The following is a 19,556-nucleotide window of genomic DNA, read 5'->3' as shown; positions in this document are numbered from 1 at the left end:
ACAAGCAAAACTCGGGAACTCAGCCAGAGATCGGAAAAGGCAGAACACAGAAGACTCCAGAAGCTAACCAGGGAATGTACATCCTCAACAAAATGGGGCCAGGGGGCAAAGAGTGGCCTACTGGCCTGGAGCCTCGGTGTTCATGATTTCTACCTGCCTCTGGAAGTGTGGCACAGTGATCTCTCCTGCCTCTCTGCTGCCCTTCTGGGTTTCAGTTGGCCCCTTGGAGAGTGGGTAGTGGGGTGATGGCTCGTCCTCCTGCTGACAGTGAAGGGGGGGCCAGGGAGGGCTGGTGCCTGCAACCCAAGCCGCATCCTTTAGGGGGAAGTGGAGAGTTTGGTGGTGGCTGGACCCCGCCAGAGGGTCTGTTTCCTTTTGAGTAGAATCTCCATCTCCACCCGTCTTGTCAGGCTCTTAGCCCTGGAATATCTGTACCAGTGGAAAATAACCACACAACTCATGTTTACTTGCCTTAAGTGCTTTACAGGTTTTTCCGTGGAAATACCTTCCTCTTTGTGTCTGACTGATGCTGTCAGTAAGCTGATTCTGTCTGTCCGAGACCACACTGGCTGCTGGAGGAGAGGAAGAAACCCCCAGAGTCTTAGAGGAGAACGGCGACAAGTTGGCTGGGGGTCGAGCATTTGCCCTGGGTTACCTGAGACGGACGGACATCCCCACAGCTAATTGAAGATCTGAGCTCTGTTTGTACAATGCCAGCACGGACCTCTGGGCAGCGACTGAATTTTTAGCGCTCATTTCCAGCTCCCTGAACTTTTATACTTCACTTAGCCAGGACAGGAGTAAGCCAGCTGGGTGACCAAAGAAAACAGATTACTGGAAATGGTTATAAAAACTTCTATACACTGGGCCTCCCAGAGGAAAACAAGGAAGGTTCTAGAATATTAAACAGGAAAGGACCTGATCGGATGCCAGGCCATAAATCTAAGTGTCGAGCAAGGCAGTGTGGTGCACCGATCAAGGATTTAAGCCTGGAGATAGACTGCTTTGTGTCCAGTTCCCGGCTTGCCCTTTCCCGAGGAGCGTAACTACTTACTTCCTCTGCCTTCAGCTTTCACATCTGTAAAATGTGAATCATCATACCTGCCTTACAGAAATGTGGTATCAGATGCGAGGTGGAAGCTGAGGGTAGCCCCTTCTGTGCAGAGATACTAGGGAAGGAGCAGCAGTGTTAAGACTTGTGCCCTCACGGGGAGAATCTGCTCGATCGTAGGAAAGTCAGTGCTTGCCTGTGATGAGGTTTTTGGGGCGATAGCGGGGTGCGTGGGGTCCGGAGCCGACGACCAAGAAAGAATTCTTGAAGACATCTTTAGTGCAAAAAGGTGATTTTATTGAAGCACAGGGACAGGACCCGTGGGCAGGAAGAGCTGCCCTGGGACCATGAGGAGAGACTGGCTTCTATGCTATGCAGTTGGGAGAGGTAAAGTCCAGGGGAAGTTTCCAGTGAGATTTTCACAAGCTAAAGAAGACTCACAGGACTGGAGGCCTGGTTCTCGTCAGGCTAGGGTTGTTATTCCCTCTAGCAAAGCATTAGCACTAAGACAGTTAGGAGTTCCTAGAAAAACAGTTTACTCTGCCGGCCTCAAGCATTTGCCAATGGGCTGCAGGTTATAAGGAAATTAAGTTCTATCCCGGTCTCCTCCTGCCTTTGTTTCCCACATCACTATGGAGGGGTGATGGAGACTTAGGTCCAGCAGGACTATGATCTCTATCAGTTAACCATTTGTTTTTTCCCTTTCCTTTGTTTTTAGGCAGTCAGGAGTGCCTGGGAAATATCACACATATCCCACCTGGGTGGGGGGCGGGGGTGGGGGTGGGGGGCAGTGTTTGCGGCCTGTCAGCTTGCCTTAGGCTCCCTCATCACCTGTATCTTGGATTAGAAATTTCCATGAAGAAGAAACAAAAAAAAAAAAAGAGAGAGACTTCCTTGATTCCAGCCTAGTGATGGATGTTTCCCTGCCTCGCATCCCAGTGATGTATCGTGCTAACGGGGGATGGAAGAGGAAAAACAAATCACGGACAATACCGAGTGGTAGAGCCCGCCTGCTCTGTCTGTCTTACTCCCGCGTCACACCAGGTTATCAGGTAGCCGATAAAGAAGAGCTGTAAAGACATGGGGCTCCCCCATTTCCTTCCAGGTGAGAATTTCCCTCAGATCTTATCTCTGCCCGGCTCCGAACAGTAGGCCCTGAGACTCTAATCTTGGCTCTGCTCTGACCCTTTGAACTTGCACTAGCTCGTCCCCTGCCGGTGGACCTCAGCTTTCCCTGATGCACCTGGTCCTACTTCTAGAAGCCGCTCCCGACTCCAGCCACTCGGCCAACACCCTTGCCGAGCCGGTCCCCTCTTTCCCCAAGATGGGGCAGTCAGGCCGGGTGCCCCGACTGCTGAACCCCAAGCAGAAAGTGTTACAGGGATTCGGAGAAAGGAGAGGTTCCTGAGCAGCGTGGCAAGGGCAGCTTTTGAGGAAGGATGAGGGTCTGATCCCTCACATCGGAGTCTTGTGTGCTAGTTCAGGGCTTGGCAAATCGTGGCTCCGGAGTCAGATGCAGCTTGCCACCTATCTCTGTAAATAAAATGTTGTTGGCACACTGTCGGAGTCATTGTTTCAGTGCTACAACAGCAGAACTGTGGTGTTGCAACAGACGCTGTGTGTCCTACAGAGTCTAAAGAGTTTCCTATCGTGCCCTTTACAGAAAAGGGGTGCTGACCCCTGCCTTAGTGCATCCAACTTCCCCAAGCAGTAAGTGATCTGAGGATCCCGGTCCAGTGAGATTGCTTCACCAAGACACAATAGTCCAAAACACTGGCAAAACACTCATCATGTCCCCACACCCCACGGCTATTTGCCATGCATCTTAGTGGATTAGAGGCTCCAAAAAGTCCTACGCAAAAGAACTTGTTTATTCTTTAACCAGCATTTCCCAAACTTGTTTGATCTACCGAAGCTTTTTTTCCCCCCTCAGAATACCTCTTAACAATCTTGAGAAGCTAGCATTCTGTGGACGCCCCTGGTAAACACCAGTTAGGTGGGGTGATCCTGCACTGAGTGATCCAGGGCAGGGGGTGGGAGGGTCTCAGTCTGTCCCCACCTCTAATAAGCCAAACGACCTTAGCTGTATTACATACCCCCCCAGGGCCCGCTTCCTTATTGGTTGAATGGGTTAATGTGGCTGCCTTATCTCTCTATCTCTTACAGGTTTTTCAGCATTCATGAAAATGGTGTGGAGCGAGCCCATGGTGGTGTCATTGATTTATTTTTAACGAGTTTTGCTTTGATACATTGTTTAGCAGTGAGGAAGTGGAGAAAGCACTAAATCAAGGTTATGAGCTCTCTTTTCTGAGCCTTTGTCTATTCCTAACTGGGTTTAAACAACTTCCTTCTCCCCTGCAAGGCTTCAGTTACCTCACCCTAGAGTGGTTAACTTCTAAGGACCTTTTAGCTCTGAAATTCTGTGATTCTGTTTGGTCAGATGTTTTCAACTTCCCTACATAACCAAAACATTGGGGTCTCTCTCACCAAACGTGAAGACTAAATCTCCATGGTTTTCTGGGGAGAGTGTCCGGGTTCAGCACCAGCTGTGAGGATGTGTTAACAAAGTGTCTCTGGTGTTGCTGACAGTCTAGGAGGCAGGACTGATCCTTCTGGAAATGTCCACTTGACAATTCTCAACTTGACATTGGAGCCTTCCTTTTCTTTCTCTTCCATTGCTCAAAGGCTGCTTTGCCCAAACATGAAGTTCAGACAGTCGGTTAACAGATTCGGCAAAACAAAAGAGCTGATATAATGCCTGAAAGACAGTGGGACCAAGGATGGAGTGAAAGTTCCCCAATAGGCATGGGATGAAAAGGTTATAAAAGCAGAATCCACATAAAATTCCTTCTGGCCACCTTCTCTGTCTTCCACCCCCCTCCCTCCCCCCAATGGTCATTTCCCAACTTCAACAACAGTCCTTGATCTCAAGGATTCAGAAGCAGTTGAACAAGAGGAGCTTTATGAAAAAGGTGAGAATCTACTGAAAAATACCCTCCTCGCCCATGAATTTAGGAAAATCCCAGAAATTTTTGCCTAGGTCAAAAGGTCTGTGGCATGATGACAATGGGCCCAAATGTGGGGGGATGATTTGAGGAATGGGGGTTGTGCTTTTTCGTTTCTATGGAGAAAACACCTGCCTATGGAGTCCTCCGGGGGACTGGAGGGGAGTGAAGGGGGACTCAGAATACCTCGGAGGCCACTGAGCCCATGCCCTCTGGTCAGCCAGCCGTTCAGCACAAATACTTACTGGGCGCCCTACTGAATTGGAAGTTCTCTGGGGACATAGTGATGTGGATCAAACACAATTACTGCCCTAAAGGAGCTTAGAATCTTCTTGAGAAGGCAAGCCTCGTGTACATGAATATGATTAAATAAATGTGTGCAGCAGGCTGAATGCTAACAGACCTGAGAAAAGGGGATGCCTAGCAAGGAGTAGGAATGATGGCTAAGAATTCGTAGCACTTGGAAGCCTCCTCTATTTTCAAACTCCCGGAAATGGAAGTTCCACGCTCTCCTAGGTGACCTCCGCCAATGTTTAATAAATCCTTTCTTGCAGCCTCCTTTGAGTCATATACCACCTTTGGCTGTGGGAAATGCTTGACTTTCCTAGGCCCAAGGACGGCCAGCCTCTGTTTCCCCAGTCCATTTGCTTCCCTCTGTATAGGCGGAGGAAGGATGAAAAAAGGCTGAAGTCACGGCGTTTGGTCCTGGCTCTCTTTCCATGGGGACCGAATAGCTTATTGTTCCATTCCTTGGGGGCCAGGGTGCCTCTCGGGGACAGTCAGACGGGCCTGAGGAGGAGACTCGTCCCGGAATATCTTCCTCTCTACGTGGGGCAGCTGGTCTGGCTGGAGGCTCAGTTCCAGGAAATGCGTCATCTGAATCAAGGTGACCCCCGCTGTCCTTTCTGTCTCCTGAGCTGCACAGACACAGAGCATGCCGTGAGGGTACTGAGAACTGAATGCGGTTCCCTGAGTACCCCACCCCCCAACCCCTACAACCTTCTGGGAACTTCCTGACACAGATGAATTGCAACTGAGCCCTTGGATTGAAAAGGATTGGGCCAGGCCTTCAAGGTCCTGGCTGTGAGCACCTCAGCCTCTTCCACTTGGTCCCGGAACATCTCGCCCTCTCTTCATCAGAGCTAAACACCACGGAACACTCCCTTGAGGAGTACTGAAACCTAGCCGGAAGAGGCTTTTGGCTGGGCCATGAGGCAGAGGGTGCAAATGTGGTCTGCTCCCCGCACCTGGTCCCTGTGCTCCTGTTGCCTGCTGCCAGCATGGCTCATGCAGTTCCCATGCCCACCGTTGGCTTATGGCTTGCCATCCTCTGAAAGAGCTTCTCCTTCTGCCCGGGGGTGCCTTTGAGGCATAACTGATTTTCCCATTTCATTGAGAAACCAAGGCCAGGACCGGTTAAATGGCTCTGTCTAGAATTTAGCACTTTTACCAGTCCGGACCCCACCCAGTCCGGAGGGTGTCCGGTGGGAACGAGCACTCCCTCCTTGGCTCAACTCACAGGTCCTGTTTATCCGGAGCCTCCTTTGCAACAGGACGAGAGCCACAAGCGTGAGGGGGAAGAGCACCGTAGAGACAGGAGTCAGGATCCGAGAGATGTTTCTCTCTCCTGGAGAAGCCCTGGAGTGGAAGTAACAGGTGGGGATGAGAAGAGTGCAGGGGAGGGCGGGCGGGAGCTGGACAGGAGACCGAAGGCCATTCGGCCCTCACCCCTCACTTTACAGGTGAGAAGCTGAGGTGAGGGAAGTCGGCTCCCCTTATTCCCACGGCAGGTTCGTAGCAGAGCTGGGATGGGAGCCCCCATCTTGTCCCTACTGCACCGAGTGTGAGGCAGGTGGGGGCCACTCTGTGTCACCGTGGAAAGAGGACTGAGTGAGAGGCAGGGAATCCACCCTGGGCATGGGGCTCTGCCCCATGGTTTCATGGTCTTCCCCTGTGGCTTTAGCAAGTACCTCCCCTGTCTGGAGCTTTTGTTCCTCACCTTTTACAAAAAAGTCCCAAAGGTTCCACCTAAATATTCTGTTACTCTTTTGTTTTGATCTTTGCTTGAAAACCACATGAAAATACTCAGGGTTTCTTAGCAAGGAGCCTTGAACAAGGGAGGGTCTGTGATGTTTATGGGCCTTGCCCTTTGCTGTCCTGAGGTGACAAAGGGAGAGAAGTGAGCAGGAGGAGGGGGGCGCAGAGGTCGGCCCAGGGAGGGGCATGCCTGGAGTAGGGCAGAGAGGAGGGGCTGGGAGTTTACCTCTTCATGGAATACCCCTTGCCCAGGGGCCTCCTGGGCCCAGCTGCCGGGGCCTGGTTCGGCGTTGCTTGGGGATCGCTGTGTCCAGCAGGCATGCCTAGGTCCCCTTCGGTAGCTCCCTCCTCAGACGCCACCTGTATGCTGGAGGGCCCCAGGGTCCACACGCCTGCAGCTGGGGTAGTTCTTTCAATGGAGCCCAGGGCTTGGGGCTTAGCAATGGCTGTTGCTTCTTGCAAGATTTCCTGCACCCGTTTTTCTGAGACCAGAGTTGTTGGCCTGATCCCTATGACCTTCCCAACTACATCCAGAGCTGTTCTGACCCTCTCTGCTTCTTCTTGTGGCCTATCGGCCTCAGTAGTTGTTATCTCCCTCCCTTCCTCGCTGGGCCTGCCCGAATCCCCTACCGAGCCGTTGGTGTCCCACACCCAAACACCTTCTGTCGTATTGGACATATCTCCGATGGTTGAAGCCGAACTCTCTGGAATGGGGACTGTTGTCCGGACAGAACTCTCTACCCGACTACCTGTCCCTAGAGCTGCTGCCCCAGTTGTTCCTGGGGTCTGCCTGCCCTCAGCGGAAGCTGTTGTTTTCCTGGTTCCTGGAGTCAGAGCAACTCTGTGGAATCCTGTCCCTTGTCTTTCTGTCATCCGGGAGGTTGCTGGGGTCCATCTGTTGGCCGCCAGTGTTGCTGTTCCAAGGGATGCCACGAGGAGCTCACCAGCAGCCAGAGTGGGTGGGGGGACGGCGCTGGAAAGACCTGTCAATGGCGGAAGGAGACCGCATAGGAAGGCTATCCCAGCTGCCTACAGGATTTAGCAAAAGATCCCAGGCTTAAAGTGTTTGCCCCAAGGAATGCATCCTCATTAAGCAACACAGTCTTGGGTCAATATGGTGGATAAAATAAAAATAGGGCAAAACCAGGTGGAATCTCTAATCTTTTTGCAAATATTGACATTTTATGGTCCTTTCTCTCTCTCTTTTTTATGCCCACAGTCTCTATTGAGCTGTCCTGCATGCCCATACTGGCCTCTTTCCCACAGCCCACCACATACTGGTCCTCAAATAGAGCAGCCAATCTCAGCAGACGGTTAGAGTGACATTGAACAAGACAAATGCAATCCCAGGCACTGCCTCTCTCCTGGTCTTCCACTGCCTGGGCGCCCTTCCCCAGGCTCTGGGTGCCCGATTCTGGGTCCCTTCTCTGGAACCTGCCACACAGAGCATGGACCTCGAAGCTGTCAGATGTCTGCTAAGGGGCTCGGTCTCAGGAAGAGCCTCTTTTGTCCCGCATCTCTTACCTGCTCTGCTTGTCTGAACAAAGAGACATCATGCGCCTAAGAAGCCATATTATTCAATTCAACCTCTTGGAGTCCTCTCCAAAAACACATGCCACAAAATGTGGGGGGACTTGGGTGAGGCAGTCTGCATGCATTCATTTTGGAAGTGTTTCCTAATATCTACCTTCCCGAAGGTAATTTCTTTCTGAAATGAAAGCCTACTTTTTTTTTTTTTTAGTTTATTTATTTATTTTGAGAGAGACAGAGACAGAGCAAGCAGGGGAGGGGCAGAGGAGGAGAGAGAGAGAGAAAGAGAGAGAGTCCCAAGTAGGCTCTTCACTGCCAGTGCAGAGCCAGACATGGGGCTTCAACTCACGCAACTGTGAGATCATGACCTGGGCCGAAACCAAGAGTTGTATGCTCAACCGACTGAGCCACCCAGGTGCCCCTGAAAGCCTACTTCTTAAAGTCCTTGCCCCACCCCCAGCTTTTCCTCATCGCTCCCCTCAGGTTTAAGGGCCTCTTGGACCGGACAGTCTTCTCCCACACCTTCTCCTTCCCAGCATTCCCCTCACCAGACTTGACCCACCCGCCATCAGCCCGTACCTGCAGAGACGGTCAGATTCATGCTGAAGAAGACCATGTCGTTTCTCTTCCCAATGCCACAGCGGTAGCGGCCCACATCATCCGGGGACAGCTGGGACAGCCTCACCACAAACAAGCCTCTCTGCGGGAAGTCTGCGAATGTCACGCGGCCACGGTAGCCAAGATGAGCATAGCCGGTGGTGGACACAATGGTGTGGCAGAACGACGTCAGGGGGCTGAGACGGCACCAGTACTTCCGCTCGTATACGTTGATGGCCAAGGGGGCATAATGGCACTGGATGGTGACAGTTCCCCCCGGCTCCCCAGACACCAGCCTCGGGCCCTTCAGTGCGTTTGCGTCTGCGGGCAGAGAGAGGGAAAAAAATGGTCAAAGGGAAGGGAGATTCGCGAAAGGTCACCGTGGGGAGGTACGAGCTCCAGACTCTGTCGGAATTAGGGAATAGGCCAGAAAAACACCTTCGTGAAAGTGAGGCGAGGAAGAATCAACATAGAAATGTCAGAGCTTAGCCCCTGGATCAGGAGTACCCCAAGATACGGAATGCAGCTGTATCCAGGGCCCCATGTGAGAGACAGGAATGCAGGAATACTCTTTCCAACTGTTAGCTGGCTCCTATCATGTGCCAGACTTTCTCCTACGAGTCCGTCCGGGGCCTGGGTCAACATCTGACAAGAGGGCTGCAGTCTGGTTGGTGGAGTGAATACACAAGAGATAGTTCGATGGTAAGAACAGGTTAGCGTGCTTTCCCCCGAGCGGAGAGGGTGCCTGAAACACCGGTATCCCGGTCCACTTGGTGGGTACATCCCCAGACCGGTGACTGGGGATGTGTTCGCCCCCTGCATTTTCCGGCAGAGGGTAAACAACCACATGCCCCCATCAACGCACAGCTGAACGGGCCTGCGAACACACCCGCTTTGGTAACAGGTGGAAATCGTGGTTGAACCGGCCCACCGCCTGTTTACTGAATGACATTAACTCGCTCTGGGGCGAGCAGAAACAAGGCTTGTCGTGTCTCTCACTGTCTCTTCACACGGCCTCTGCTGCTTGATGAATCGCAGGCATAACCTCACTCATGGTAACTCTCACGGTCTCCCTCGGATGGGGAAAAAGTCCGGCCTGGCCCAGGGCGGTAAGGTCAGTCCAGTCCCACGACTGGCTGCCGTTCCAGTCTCTTTGCTCTACTCCTTCTACTCAAAACTGGTGTTTAGGCCCATCGGGGACTGGGTACAGAGGAACAGAGGGGAAGGTGAGGCGCAGAGCTGTGCTCTGTTCGCCATGCTCTCTGGGCACACGGGCGGCCAGAGCTCTTCCTGGGACTTTTGCCTCCCAGACCCTTCCATGGCCTCTGGCTGCAGTTCCCTCCTGGCAAGAACTGTCTCTCCGACTGGCCTTTTGTGCCCCCCCCCCCCACTACTAAACCTATGACGGCTGGCCACCTGCCCTTCCTTTTGGGGTCACAGTCCTTTCTGGGTGGCCTTCGTGGAGGAGTCCCCAGGCCAGCTCCTTTCGGCAGGTTCCAGGAAACGCCTTTGTTCTGCTGTCAGGAGAAGCTGGGACATAGGAAAAACTCGCTGAGTGTCTTCCTACAGATTCCTTCTCTGAACTTGGCTGAACGGGAGGGGGCAGCGATCCCTCCTGTCTCCCCAGGCAAGTGGAGGAGGGCGCAACACATGGACATCTCCAAAGCGGCTCTCCCGGTGAGCTCTGCTGCGGGCTCACGATTCTTCAGATGGCTACGCGGCGGGCTATTGCAGGGACAACCGGCTTTATAACCGCTCTGCGCGTTCCTGCACAGGCAGCAGAATATCTTGCTTTAGGCTGTGGGTACCTGGCGGGTATCAACTCGGTTGGTGTCTCTAGAGCCTCTGAAGACAAGTAGGTTCAGTTTAATACCCAAGTTTAATATCCTGTTGCCCGTAGTGGCCACATAATTGCAAAGCCCAGCGCTAAACGAAAATGCGGAGCCTCGTGTTGCAAAATCATTAACCCCTTGTTCACCAGGGTAATAGCAGAGCATTAAACCCAGCCCTCTTAGCTCGTCGAGCTGGCCCTGCCTGTTGCGTATGTCCGGAGGGCTAATTCTAGAAGACTCAGGGCCATAAAAGCCACGACTATATCATTTATCATTAAGAGTCAAGAATATTCAGTTACAAACAAGGACCATCTCAGGACAACATTGGTAGTGCCCTGATAAAGTGTTCGTGCCCTAGCTTTCAGGAATTCTTGTGATCTACTTGTGGCACACACGAGATAATCTTTTGTATGTCTCTTCCATGAATCGGCAGGACGGGGCAGTCCGACCTCGCTGTAGAAAGCTGATTGAGAATCCTTAACCAGGGCCTCCTGGGTGGCTCAGCTCAGGTCATGATCTCATGGTTTGTGAGTTCAAGCCCCACATTGGGCTCGCTGCTGTCAGCGCAGAGCCTGCTTTGGATTCTCTCTCTCTCTCTCTCTCTCTCTCTCTCTCTCAAAAATAAACTTTAAAAAAAAGAGTCTGTAATCAGCTCTTGCAATGAACATTTTTTTTCTTTTATTAATACCAAATTTAACTTGCCCTTAAGAACTCAGTAGATTACTGATCAGTAGCTCCTAGTTATACATAATTAAGGTATATATGTTATATTATGTATAACTTGGAATGTATTTGGTATGTATTATATGTCATTTGGATTTTTTTTTATTTTTTAATGTTTTATTCTTTATTTTTGAGGGAGGGAGAGAGAGAGATAACAAGAGAGAACGCAAGCAGAGAGAGGGGCAGAGAGGGGGGAGACAGAATCCGAAGCAGGCTCCAGGCTCCGAGCTGTCAGCACAGAGCCTGATGCGGGACTCAAACCCATGAACCGTGAAATCGTGACCTGAGCCAAAGTAGGATGCTTAATGGACTGAGCCATCCAGATGCCCCCATGTCATTTGGAATTTTTATTAGTCACCTATGGAAATTAAAGAAAGAGCTAGCACTTTAGATCAACGTGGTGCCCATCTGGGGCCCCTGATGCAGATTCTCTGCCCTTCAGTGGAGACAGATGCCCTGAACTCATTCACCCATCATTTCCCGGCAGTCGTCTGTGGCTATGGCTTCTCTCAGAGAGGAGCAAGTTGGTTGGGGGTGGGGGGGGGGGGCTGCAGATGTGGGGCAGCCATAGACCGGAGACCGACTCTGTCCGAGAGAGCACAAGAGGTTTGAGGCAGGACAGAGGGAGAGCCATTGCACCTGCGATGGATGTCTTCCCTCTCCCGCAGAGGGGTGAGAAAGGAGTGAGTGTTTCCTTGGCCCAGAGGCGGGGTGCAGAGGGCAGAGAGACGGTCCGCAGGCATCTGAGATGGGGTCTTCTCTGTGGAGGGGTCAAAGCAGAACCTGGGGAGAAGGGAGGAGATGGGCCATCAGGGGACCATCTAAGTTCACAAATGCACCCACCAAAGAAAGAGCCAGCTCTAAACTCCTGCCAGGCCAGAGAGCTCCAGGCCACCCCAGCAAGCAAGAGCTCCCTGTCTATTGCCTCTCCTCCCTTTTGCTCCTGGGACCCTGCTGGGGTCCCAAGCCCCAACTGCCAACATGGGGAGGAGGCAGAAGAGAGGAACAGAGAAGACGGCCACCGCGTCCCCCCTGCAGCGTCTTCCTGACCGTAGGCCTTGGGTAGATAATGGGGCATATCGTTGAAGGAAGATTAAAGGGCCAACCAAAATATTTAACTGCACACTTAGAACTTCAAATTTAGCATTCAAGAGTGAAAGAAATTCAGTCAGAACCCTCACCTACACTAATATGTTAACAGAAAAATCATGGGCCTGCCTGAGTTTTCATCTGGGGGCTTTGGTTTCTACGGAAAAAATTTAAAGGGGCTGGGGGGAGGTTAAAATAAAGAGATGGTCTGATTATAGTACAGAGTTCTTGCTCCTGTATTAGCTACCCTTGATTCATTAAAATTCTGATTTGTTTGGGGCGCCTGGGTGGCTCAGTCTGTTAAGCATCTGACTTCGGCTCAGGTCACGATCTCACGGTTTGTGAGTTTGAGCCCTTCGTAAGGCTGTGCTGACAGCTCAGAGCCTGGAGCCTGCTTCGGATTCTGTGTCTTCCTCTCTCTCTGCCCCTTCCCCGCTTGTGATCTCTCTCTCTCTCTCTCTCAAAAATAAACGTTAAAATAAAATAAAATAAAATAAAATAAAGTAAAATAAAATGCCGACCAGAGCACAGAGGGCCATTTGTCATCTGAGCCGGATCTATACCTGGCCAGGCTCACCACACCAGCCTGCCAGCACCTATTGGCAAGATTCTGTCTTTCATCCACCCGCCCTTAGCGCAGGGCATACGGTCAGCCCTCCATAAATGTATGTTGACTAAATCAGTAAATGCATAGATGTAAATTTTATTGACCCATCTCATTTCTTTGTCAACTCCAAACTGTTTCATGTAGGACAGATCTGCACCTTTAAGTCCTTAGTACTGGGCCTGGCACTGAGTGTTTTTTGAATGAGTGGGAATGAGCCCTCTGCCTGCCGTCTTTTATACACAAGCCCTGGAACCCTTATCTTGCAAATGCAGCCGACTTTCAGCCATCAACTTGAATGGAAGAGAGCAGAGATATTGGGCATAGCAAGACAGTGAATCTTCTAGAAAAGATCAAAACAGGCATATGCCCTCTCTCTTGCCTCTCCCATTCCCCCTGGGCCTAGATCTGACCACTCCCTGGATCCACTGCAGGGCCTTGGATCCCCAGAGAGAAAGCCGGGGTATGCCCAAAACTTCCGTGGGAGCCCTGAACGCCACTGAGGGCCCGCCAGAAATCTCTGCAGCCTGGAAGGCACGGGGCTCATCCCGCAAGCTCTGAGTCTGGGCTGGGTTTGGGACTCACCTTGCAACAGGCACAGCGTGAGGAAGATGGGCAATTTCCATCCTGCCCTCTGCTTGGTGACCTGCAAAAAACACTGCAGTGGACAAAGCCTGAGAGGGTGCGGAGCAGGGAGACCTGGGCCGAGCCCCTTCTCTCTCCAGGACCTCAGTTTGCTCAGCGCTGCGGCTGGATGGGCTACATCCAACCAAGAGCAGGGTGGGAACTGCCCCCTCTGAGACCAGCGTGACTCCATCTCTCACTCCTAAGCACGCGTGTTTGGCCTGGGTCACCACCACCAAGGCTACAACGTCCCTACCCTCGGGGTTTCTGGGTTCAGAAGAGGTGGACTCCCCCTGTAGGATCCCAGCCCCCGCGCCCGCCTGCCAGCGTGGAGCTCCGAATTTGGGGGAGCCACAGAGAGTGGAAAGACCACACACTTGAAGCTTACACCTAGCCCGGAATTGGGTGGGGGGGTGTCAGTCTCCTCTCCAGGGAAATGAGTAAATGCGTAAGGGGGTTGTTGCACAATTGAAACTCAATTGTGTCGGAAGCGCTGGCAGTGTGCTCCATGCAGAGCAGCAACCTCCCCCTTCCCCCTTCCCCCCTTCTATTTTGCGGAAGGAGAATTGATTCCTTCAAGGGAAGCCTTCTGTTTCACTGGGCGTGTACCTCCGGTCAGTAACAAGGAGTTAAAAATGAGCTATGGGGGGGGGGGGGGGGGCGCCTGGGTGGCTCAGTCGGTTGAGCCTCCGACTTGGGCTCAGGTCATGATCTTAAGGTCTGTGGGTTCAAGCCCCACATAGGGCTCTGTGCTGACAGCTCAGAGCCTGGAACCTCCTTCGGATTCCGTGTCTCCCTCTCTCTCTGACCCTCCCCCGTTCATGCTCTGTCTCTCTCTGTCTCAAAGATAAATAAACCTTAAAAAAAAAATTAAAAATGAGCTGTCGGAAAAAGCAATTGTCTGCGTGACTGTCCTCGTCTGTCTCTTCTCCACAACGTCTAGAAAGCCCTCCCTGTCCTCCCGTCCACACTGATCTCCCTCTGCTCTTGTCTCTCTCCTGCCGGCCTGGGGTGGGACACTGCGTGTCATCTCTGCCCCCAGGCTCTGGAACAGGATGCAGGACGGTGTAGGAGCACAGCACACAGCTATTGTGAACTGACCACTCCCGTAACAGACACCATACTGATCCCTACTCAACAGTCTTCCCTTGTCTGCTGATTATAAAGACAGAGATTGTACATTATACTTCATTTGTATTCCTCCTGGGGTTTTCAAGGATGCTTTTTGATTAATCAAAAATCTGTGCTTTGAATCTGTCTACTGCCTACAGTTCTTGGGACCTGTAAAAAAAAAAAAAAAGGCAAACTAAAGTTAGCCATCACTGTCTCCTTCCTCCTCTAATCCCTGTGTCACTAATGTTAAGGATTGGAGCAGATAGTCAGCGGTCTGGGCCATGGGCAGAAGACGCTCACCCACCCCCTCTGGCCCAACTAGACAAAGCCATGCAAGGCCGCTGGCCAGGCTGGGGCATAGACTGAAAGAGGAGAAAAAGGAATGGGGGAGGCAAGAAGTAGGAGGCAGAGAAGAAAAGAAGGGAAGGGAAGGGAAGGGAAGGGAAGGGAAGGGAAGGGAAGGGAGAGTAAAGGACACAAGCATCGTAGGCTCCATGGGTTGGCCCTGGAGCTGCAAACTGTCCACCCAGCTCGGCTCTGCCCAACCAGCCCCCCGCCAAAGTCTTGGCTTCTCTATCCAGGCAGAGCCCCGAGACTGGCTGGGGTTGGAAAAGCCCTCGGGCTTCTCATGCCTCCTCCACGATGCCCCCATCTTGGGCAATGCCATGGCAGCCATAGGCCCTCTGTGCCGTCCAGAGCTTTCTGGCTGCCTGCCCTCCCCCAGAGGCTCTCCAGGTGTGCCTGCGCCTAATCTGTTTGTTTGATTAATGTCCACCAAGCCCAGGTTCCTAGGGCTGGTTTTCCCAACGCACTAGGTGCTGACACAGCACAGGTTGAGGTCAAAGTCTGTAGACCACACCACCCGCTTCCTCTGGAGTCCCCTGGGGCAGCAATCTCTAGGCAGGAGCAAAAGCCGCCTGGCCTCCGAGGGGCAATGAGGAAGCACAGAGTGTGAGATAAAAGGCCTCCAGGGTGCTATTAGCCTTGATCCGAGGCTGAAAAGACTATATTGGAGGAAATGTCTCCAAGTCCCCCACCCTGCCAATGACCTTCAGAAAGCCTTTCTCCAGGATACAGAGGGCCCTAACTCTGCAGCCTGGGGCTACAGGCCTTTGTTATAATGCACAACATCTTAGGGGGTGAGGGCCACATGGTGGGGGGGGGCACTCTCATCCCCTGGTCCTGCCAGGAAGGACATCTATCTTATCTTCAACACAGGTTGCTCTACGACTCCCCGGATCCCTACTGGCCACCCCCTACCCAGCCCCCCACCCCCCCACCCCCCACCCCCCACCAGGCCCACTCCTCTCCTATTCCCTACCCCTGGGGCAGCTGACAAGAAAGAAATGAGCCCCTGTGGTACAGAGAGAAGTGCACAAAACCAGGACTCAGGAGCTTTTGCTTTGCCTGTGGCTGATGGAATGACCTAGAACAATGCATCCTTGTCTCCACTATAGCAGAAGAACTTTGTGGATCTCCATGTTTCCTTCTCTTTCTGACATTTGTTGGTTCTACATTACTTAGGGCCTCAAAGGAATCTTTCACTCTGGTGGGAGGGAGAGTCGAGGGGACCAGGAGAGCCGGGAGATGGGAGGGCAATGCTGCAGCCTGGACCCCACAGACCTTTCCTGGCCCCCTGGGAGTGAGCCCGGCCTGCTGTGGGGAGGGCCCCTGAATGCATGCTTGAGAACTGCTGCAGAAATTCACCACCCCCCACTGGGAGACAGGACCCCAGCCTGGGGAGGGGGGGTAGGCGGAGGGGGGAAGCCGCATCTCACCTGTCCTTCTCCGGGCTTAGCTGAGGCTTCTCTATCCATCTCAGCCCAGAAGTAAAATTCACCCGGACTTTTCTTTTTCTCTCTCTCTTTGAGATGCTGGTGTTTGGACACCTTCTAGCGTCTTCCCTCTAACCTTGAGACTGAGAAGGCAGCACCGGAGCGCTGGAAAGCAGCTGGGGCTATAGCCCCGGAAGACACAAGTGCGAGACGTAGTTGTGCCCCTCGCCCCTCCACACCTGCAGCGAGTCAGGGCACATCGGGCCTCGGCTTCTAGTTCTTCTAGGGGGGAGCCAGCCCTGGCTCCTTGTGGTCCTTCCTGTCACTTACTCTTGAAGAACTCTTCCAGGGGTGGTGACAGTGGCATCAAAGAAAACACACGGATCTCCGATCTTCCACTTCTCATTTCCCTCCAGTCCAGAGCCCCAGATTTTTCAGGATGCCCCAGTTTAGCTGACCCCTGTAGGGTGATGATGAGACAATCTGGGGAGGGGAGAAAATTCAGGAGAGGAATTCCCCTATGGTCTGGCTGGGCAGCTGGTGCCTTCTGCTGGCCTGACCCCTTAGGCTCCCAGGGAGAGCCAGTTCGGGTCATGGACTCCCTGCTCAACTGCATGCCTGGCAGTCGCTAATTCATGCTCCAGCCAAAGCACCGTCCAGGAAATGAGATGACCTCCACGGAAAGAGAGCACTGACACACGGGGCTCATCCCGAAGGAGGAAGGACAGCCGACAGGCTTAAACATAACCCCAACGTTTTGCTTTGGGAAATATGTCATGGGTGGGCTCTTTTCCTCGTAAGGGATGTAATGCCTACCTCTGTTGGTTCTAAAAGAAGGTCCTCACCAGGGCCCCTGGAGAGCACCCTTGTGCCAGGTAGAAAGGACACGTCTCCTTTAGAAAAATCAAGGCGGTTGACATCTTGTTGCACAATAATTAGAGGTGGCAGCTTGTTTGGCTCATGCATTCACCCTTCCATGTTGGAAGACAGTTTGGGGGTAAGAGCTGTGTCCCCGAGAGCAATAGGAGAGGACAGAAAATAATACCGTGGGATGTCTGGGGTGTGGCTGGGACAAGGTGGTCTCATGCACGTGTGTGTGCCAGATTCTGTGTGCACGGAGATGTGTGCTGCTACGCTGGGACTTGGTTAGAAGCTTCACATCTTCACCAACACCTATCGCCTCTCATATAAGTTAGAATACATCTACAGGGGAAAGGGCATCCCCTTAGCCGTGGCATGCTTAAGTAGCGCACAACCCGAAACACTGTGCATGGCGGCCCTGCTTATCCCCGGAACTGAATGGTGGAGAGGGTTAATGTTTGGCCAGATTTTCCATTCCCAGCTCCTTCCGGAGCATCGTGGTTGATCACATAGACTTTGGAGTCAGACTCCTTCCAAGTTGATATACCAGCCCTACTTTTTACTAGGAAAGTGATATGGGTAAGATTACTTATCCGTTTTAGCCCCTGTTTTCCTAATCTGAGAACAGAAGCTAATAGCACCTACCTCATAAATTATTTGGTGGATTAAGTGTGACAATCCATGTAATTTAACGTTCCTGGCATGTAGTAAAATATCGGTAAATGTTAGCTGATAATATTAATAGCTTAGCTTACAGCGACAGAGAGCAGGTGTCTTTGGATGATCAAACCCTCGAAAAAAGTCCTTTTTGGAGGTTTTCATCTATTCAGAGGCCTACCACTTTCTTTCTTTATTCTTTCTTTTTTTCTTTTCTCTTTTTGGCCATTTGATCATTTTGGCATCTGAAAGATTAAAAATAAGTCCATTTTTCTCAGGACATGTTTGGATCGATTTTGTATTTTTAAATAAATGTCGGGGCACCTGGGTGGCTCAGTCAGTTGAGTGTCTGACTTCAGCTCAGGTCATGATTTCGTGGCCTGTGGGTTTGAGCTCTGCCTTGGGCTCTGTGCTGACAGCTCAGGGCCTGGAGCCTGCTTCGGATTCTGTGTCTCCCTCCCTCTTTGCCTCTCCCCAGCTTGTGCTCTCTCTCTCTCTGTCTCTCTGTCTCTCAATAATAAATAAATAAACTTTAAAAAATTATTTAAAAAATCAATAAATGTTAGTCAAATCGTATTGTTTTATAAACAATGCAGTCATTTTACATCCTTAAGGATACCTTTTTCTAGTTTGTCTCCTTTTGAACACTTTGGAGACTTTTTGATTACTGAAGACATAAGCCATAATCAAGTTCAATTGGTTGTAAAGCACTAGGCCACTTTCCAGAGCACTGAACGAAAGCCAAGATGGCCTCCTGTCTGAAGGAGTATGAAAGAGAAAACTCTGCACCGGCTACTCTTAAGAATGTAAATGAATTCTTTTGCCTGACAGAAAGCCACAGGAAGTCTCTTTACATAGGTTTCTGACACTGTGACCTGATTCCCAGTCCCAGACTCCAGAAAAAAAAAAAAAAAAACTAAGTAAGACCCAACGTCAGATCTGGGAAGAGTTTTACCCATTGCCTGCCCTCCCATTCCCCAATCCCAGTTTTCGTAAAGGATTTTATTTGCTAAACAGACACACCGGACTAAAAATCAGAAAACAGAAAGCTAACCAATGCAAGGAAAGCCAGTTGGGCTGTACCACAATCTGTATTCTCTTCCCTCTCCAAAACATGTTGTCTAATGAGTAAAGTAAGAACGATATATAGAGACGCTGTAGGCGTCCACACAGCCGGTAGACAAAGCTTATTCCCCCTTATACATGACTGCAAAGCTTTCTGCTTGCTCTACCTACGTATGCAAGCTCTTTCTGTCCTAGTTGTTTGCGAAATAGACACAGCCCTTCTCCCCCTCCCCGACTCAAGCTCCGGTCACAATACTGGATGTTGAAGAAAATGTTGTTAAAAACACTTGGATTATTAGCACAACCAGAAGTCCTTGATCACTTACTTACTTAGAAATTCGTAGAGGAAGGTGAACTATGAGACTCGCCACTCCTCCAAAGGATAAGAGAAGAAAGTATTTGTGTAACACCAGCAATCATTTTATAACGACATTTAGGAGGCTTTTACGACCTCCACCATCATTTGGCAGCTAGCAAAGATAGCAATCCAGCCACATTCACAGCCCTCCGAATACGGAAGACATCCCAAAGGCAGTCTGGGGGGTGCTGAGATGCTCTAAGTTCATGGACAGACCACTAGTAAAAGCACAGAGGAAAGAATCCCAGGAGATCATTTCACAATTCACAGGATTATAGCCGAAGACCTTAACAGGACCTCACATCAGGCTGTTGGCATAGATCGCTGCAGAAAATCATGAGCAACAGCTTTTAGCACAATCTTTCTGGAGTGATGCGTCTGGGGATCGAAACAAATATATTTCTTACTGATTGGGATTATTTCATTACGATGCTACTTGGAATAGGCATTGTCCTGTGATAATGAGTCATGAGCCCTTGCAAGATGGAAGGGGCTTCAAATAATTACCTTGCCACCAAGGAGGCAGTTGGTCTCCTCGAGGAATGGTGTTATATGGGGGGTGGGAGGGTGTCGCTCTATTGCTGGTGGGTTGGATGGTCATTGGCAACAGGGCTAAACTCAGCCTCGGTTCATAG

General features: G+C 51.3%; 1 protein-coding gene across 1 annotated transcript; it reads right to left on the bottom strand.

Annotated features, from left to right (window-relative positions):
• Positions 1-4,533: 4,533 nt before the first annotated feature.
• On the bottom strand, positions 4,534-16,022 carry FCAMR (Fc alpha and mu receptor). Its single transcript, XM_049634277.1, has 7 exons — positions 15,984-16,022; positions 13,054-13,126; positions 11,415-11,558; positions 8,203-8,541; positions 6,320-7,076; positions 5,576-5,694; positions 4,534-4,973 (listed from the first exon to the last, which is right to left on the bottom strand). The coding sequence occupies exons 1-7, from the start codon at positions 16,020-16,022 to the stop codon at positions 4,792-4,794; spliced, it is 1,653 nt and encodes a 550-aa protein (XP_049490234.1). The 3' UTR covers positions 4,534-4,791.
• Between the last annotated feature and the right edge of the window lie 3,534 nt (positions 16,023-19,556).

This window comes from Panthera uncia, chromosome F1, assembly GCF_023721935.1.
Source record: "Panthera uncia isolate 11264 chromosome F1, Puncia_PCG_1.0, whole genome shotgun sequence".
Lineage (NCBI taxonomy): Eukaryota > Metazoa > Chordata > Mammalia > Carnivora > Felidae > Panthera > Panthera uncia.
This window is presented reverse-complemented; position numbering and strand designations above follow the sequence as displayed.

Excerpts from the sequence above, each read along its gene's own strand:
- FCAMR (XM_049634277.1), bottom strand. The coding sequence starts at position 16,022 with ATGGATAGAGAAGCCTCAGCTAAGCCCGGAGAAGGACAG. Across the intron at positions 11,559-13,053 it reads CACGCTGTGCCTGTTGCAAG|GTTCTGCTTTGACCCCTCCA; the intron begins GTGAGTCCCAAA and ends CCTTCTCCCCAG. Across the intron at positions 5,695-6,319 it reads AAGGGGTATTCCATGAAGAG|GGCTTCTCCAGGAGAGAGAA; the intron begins GTAAACTCCCAG and ends CTTCCACTCCAG.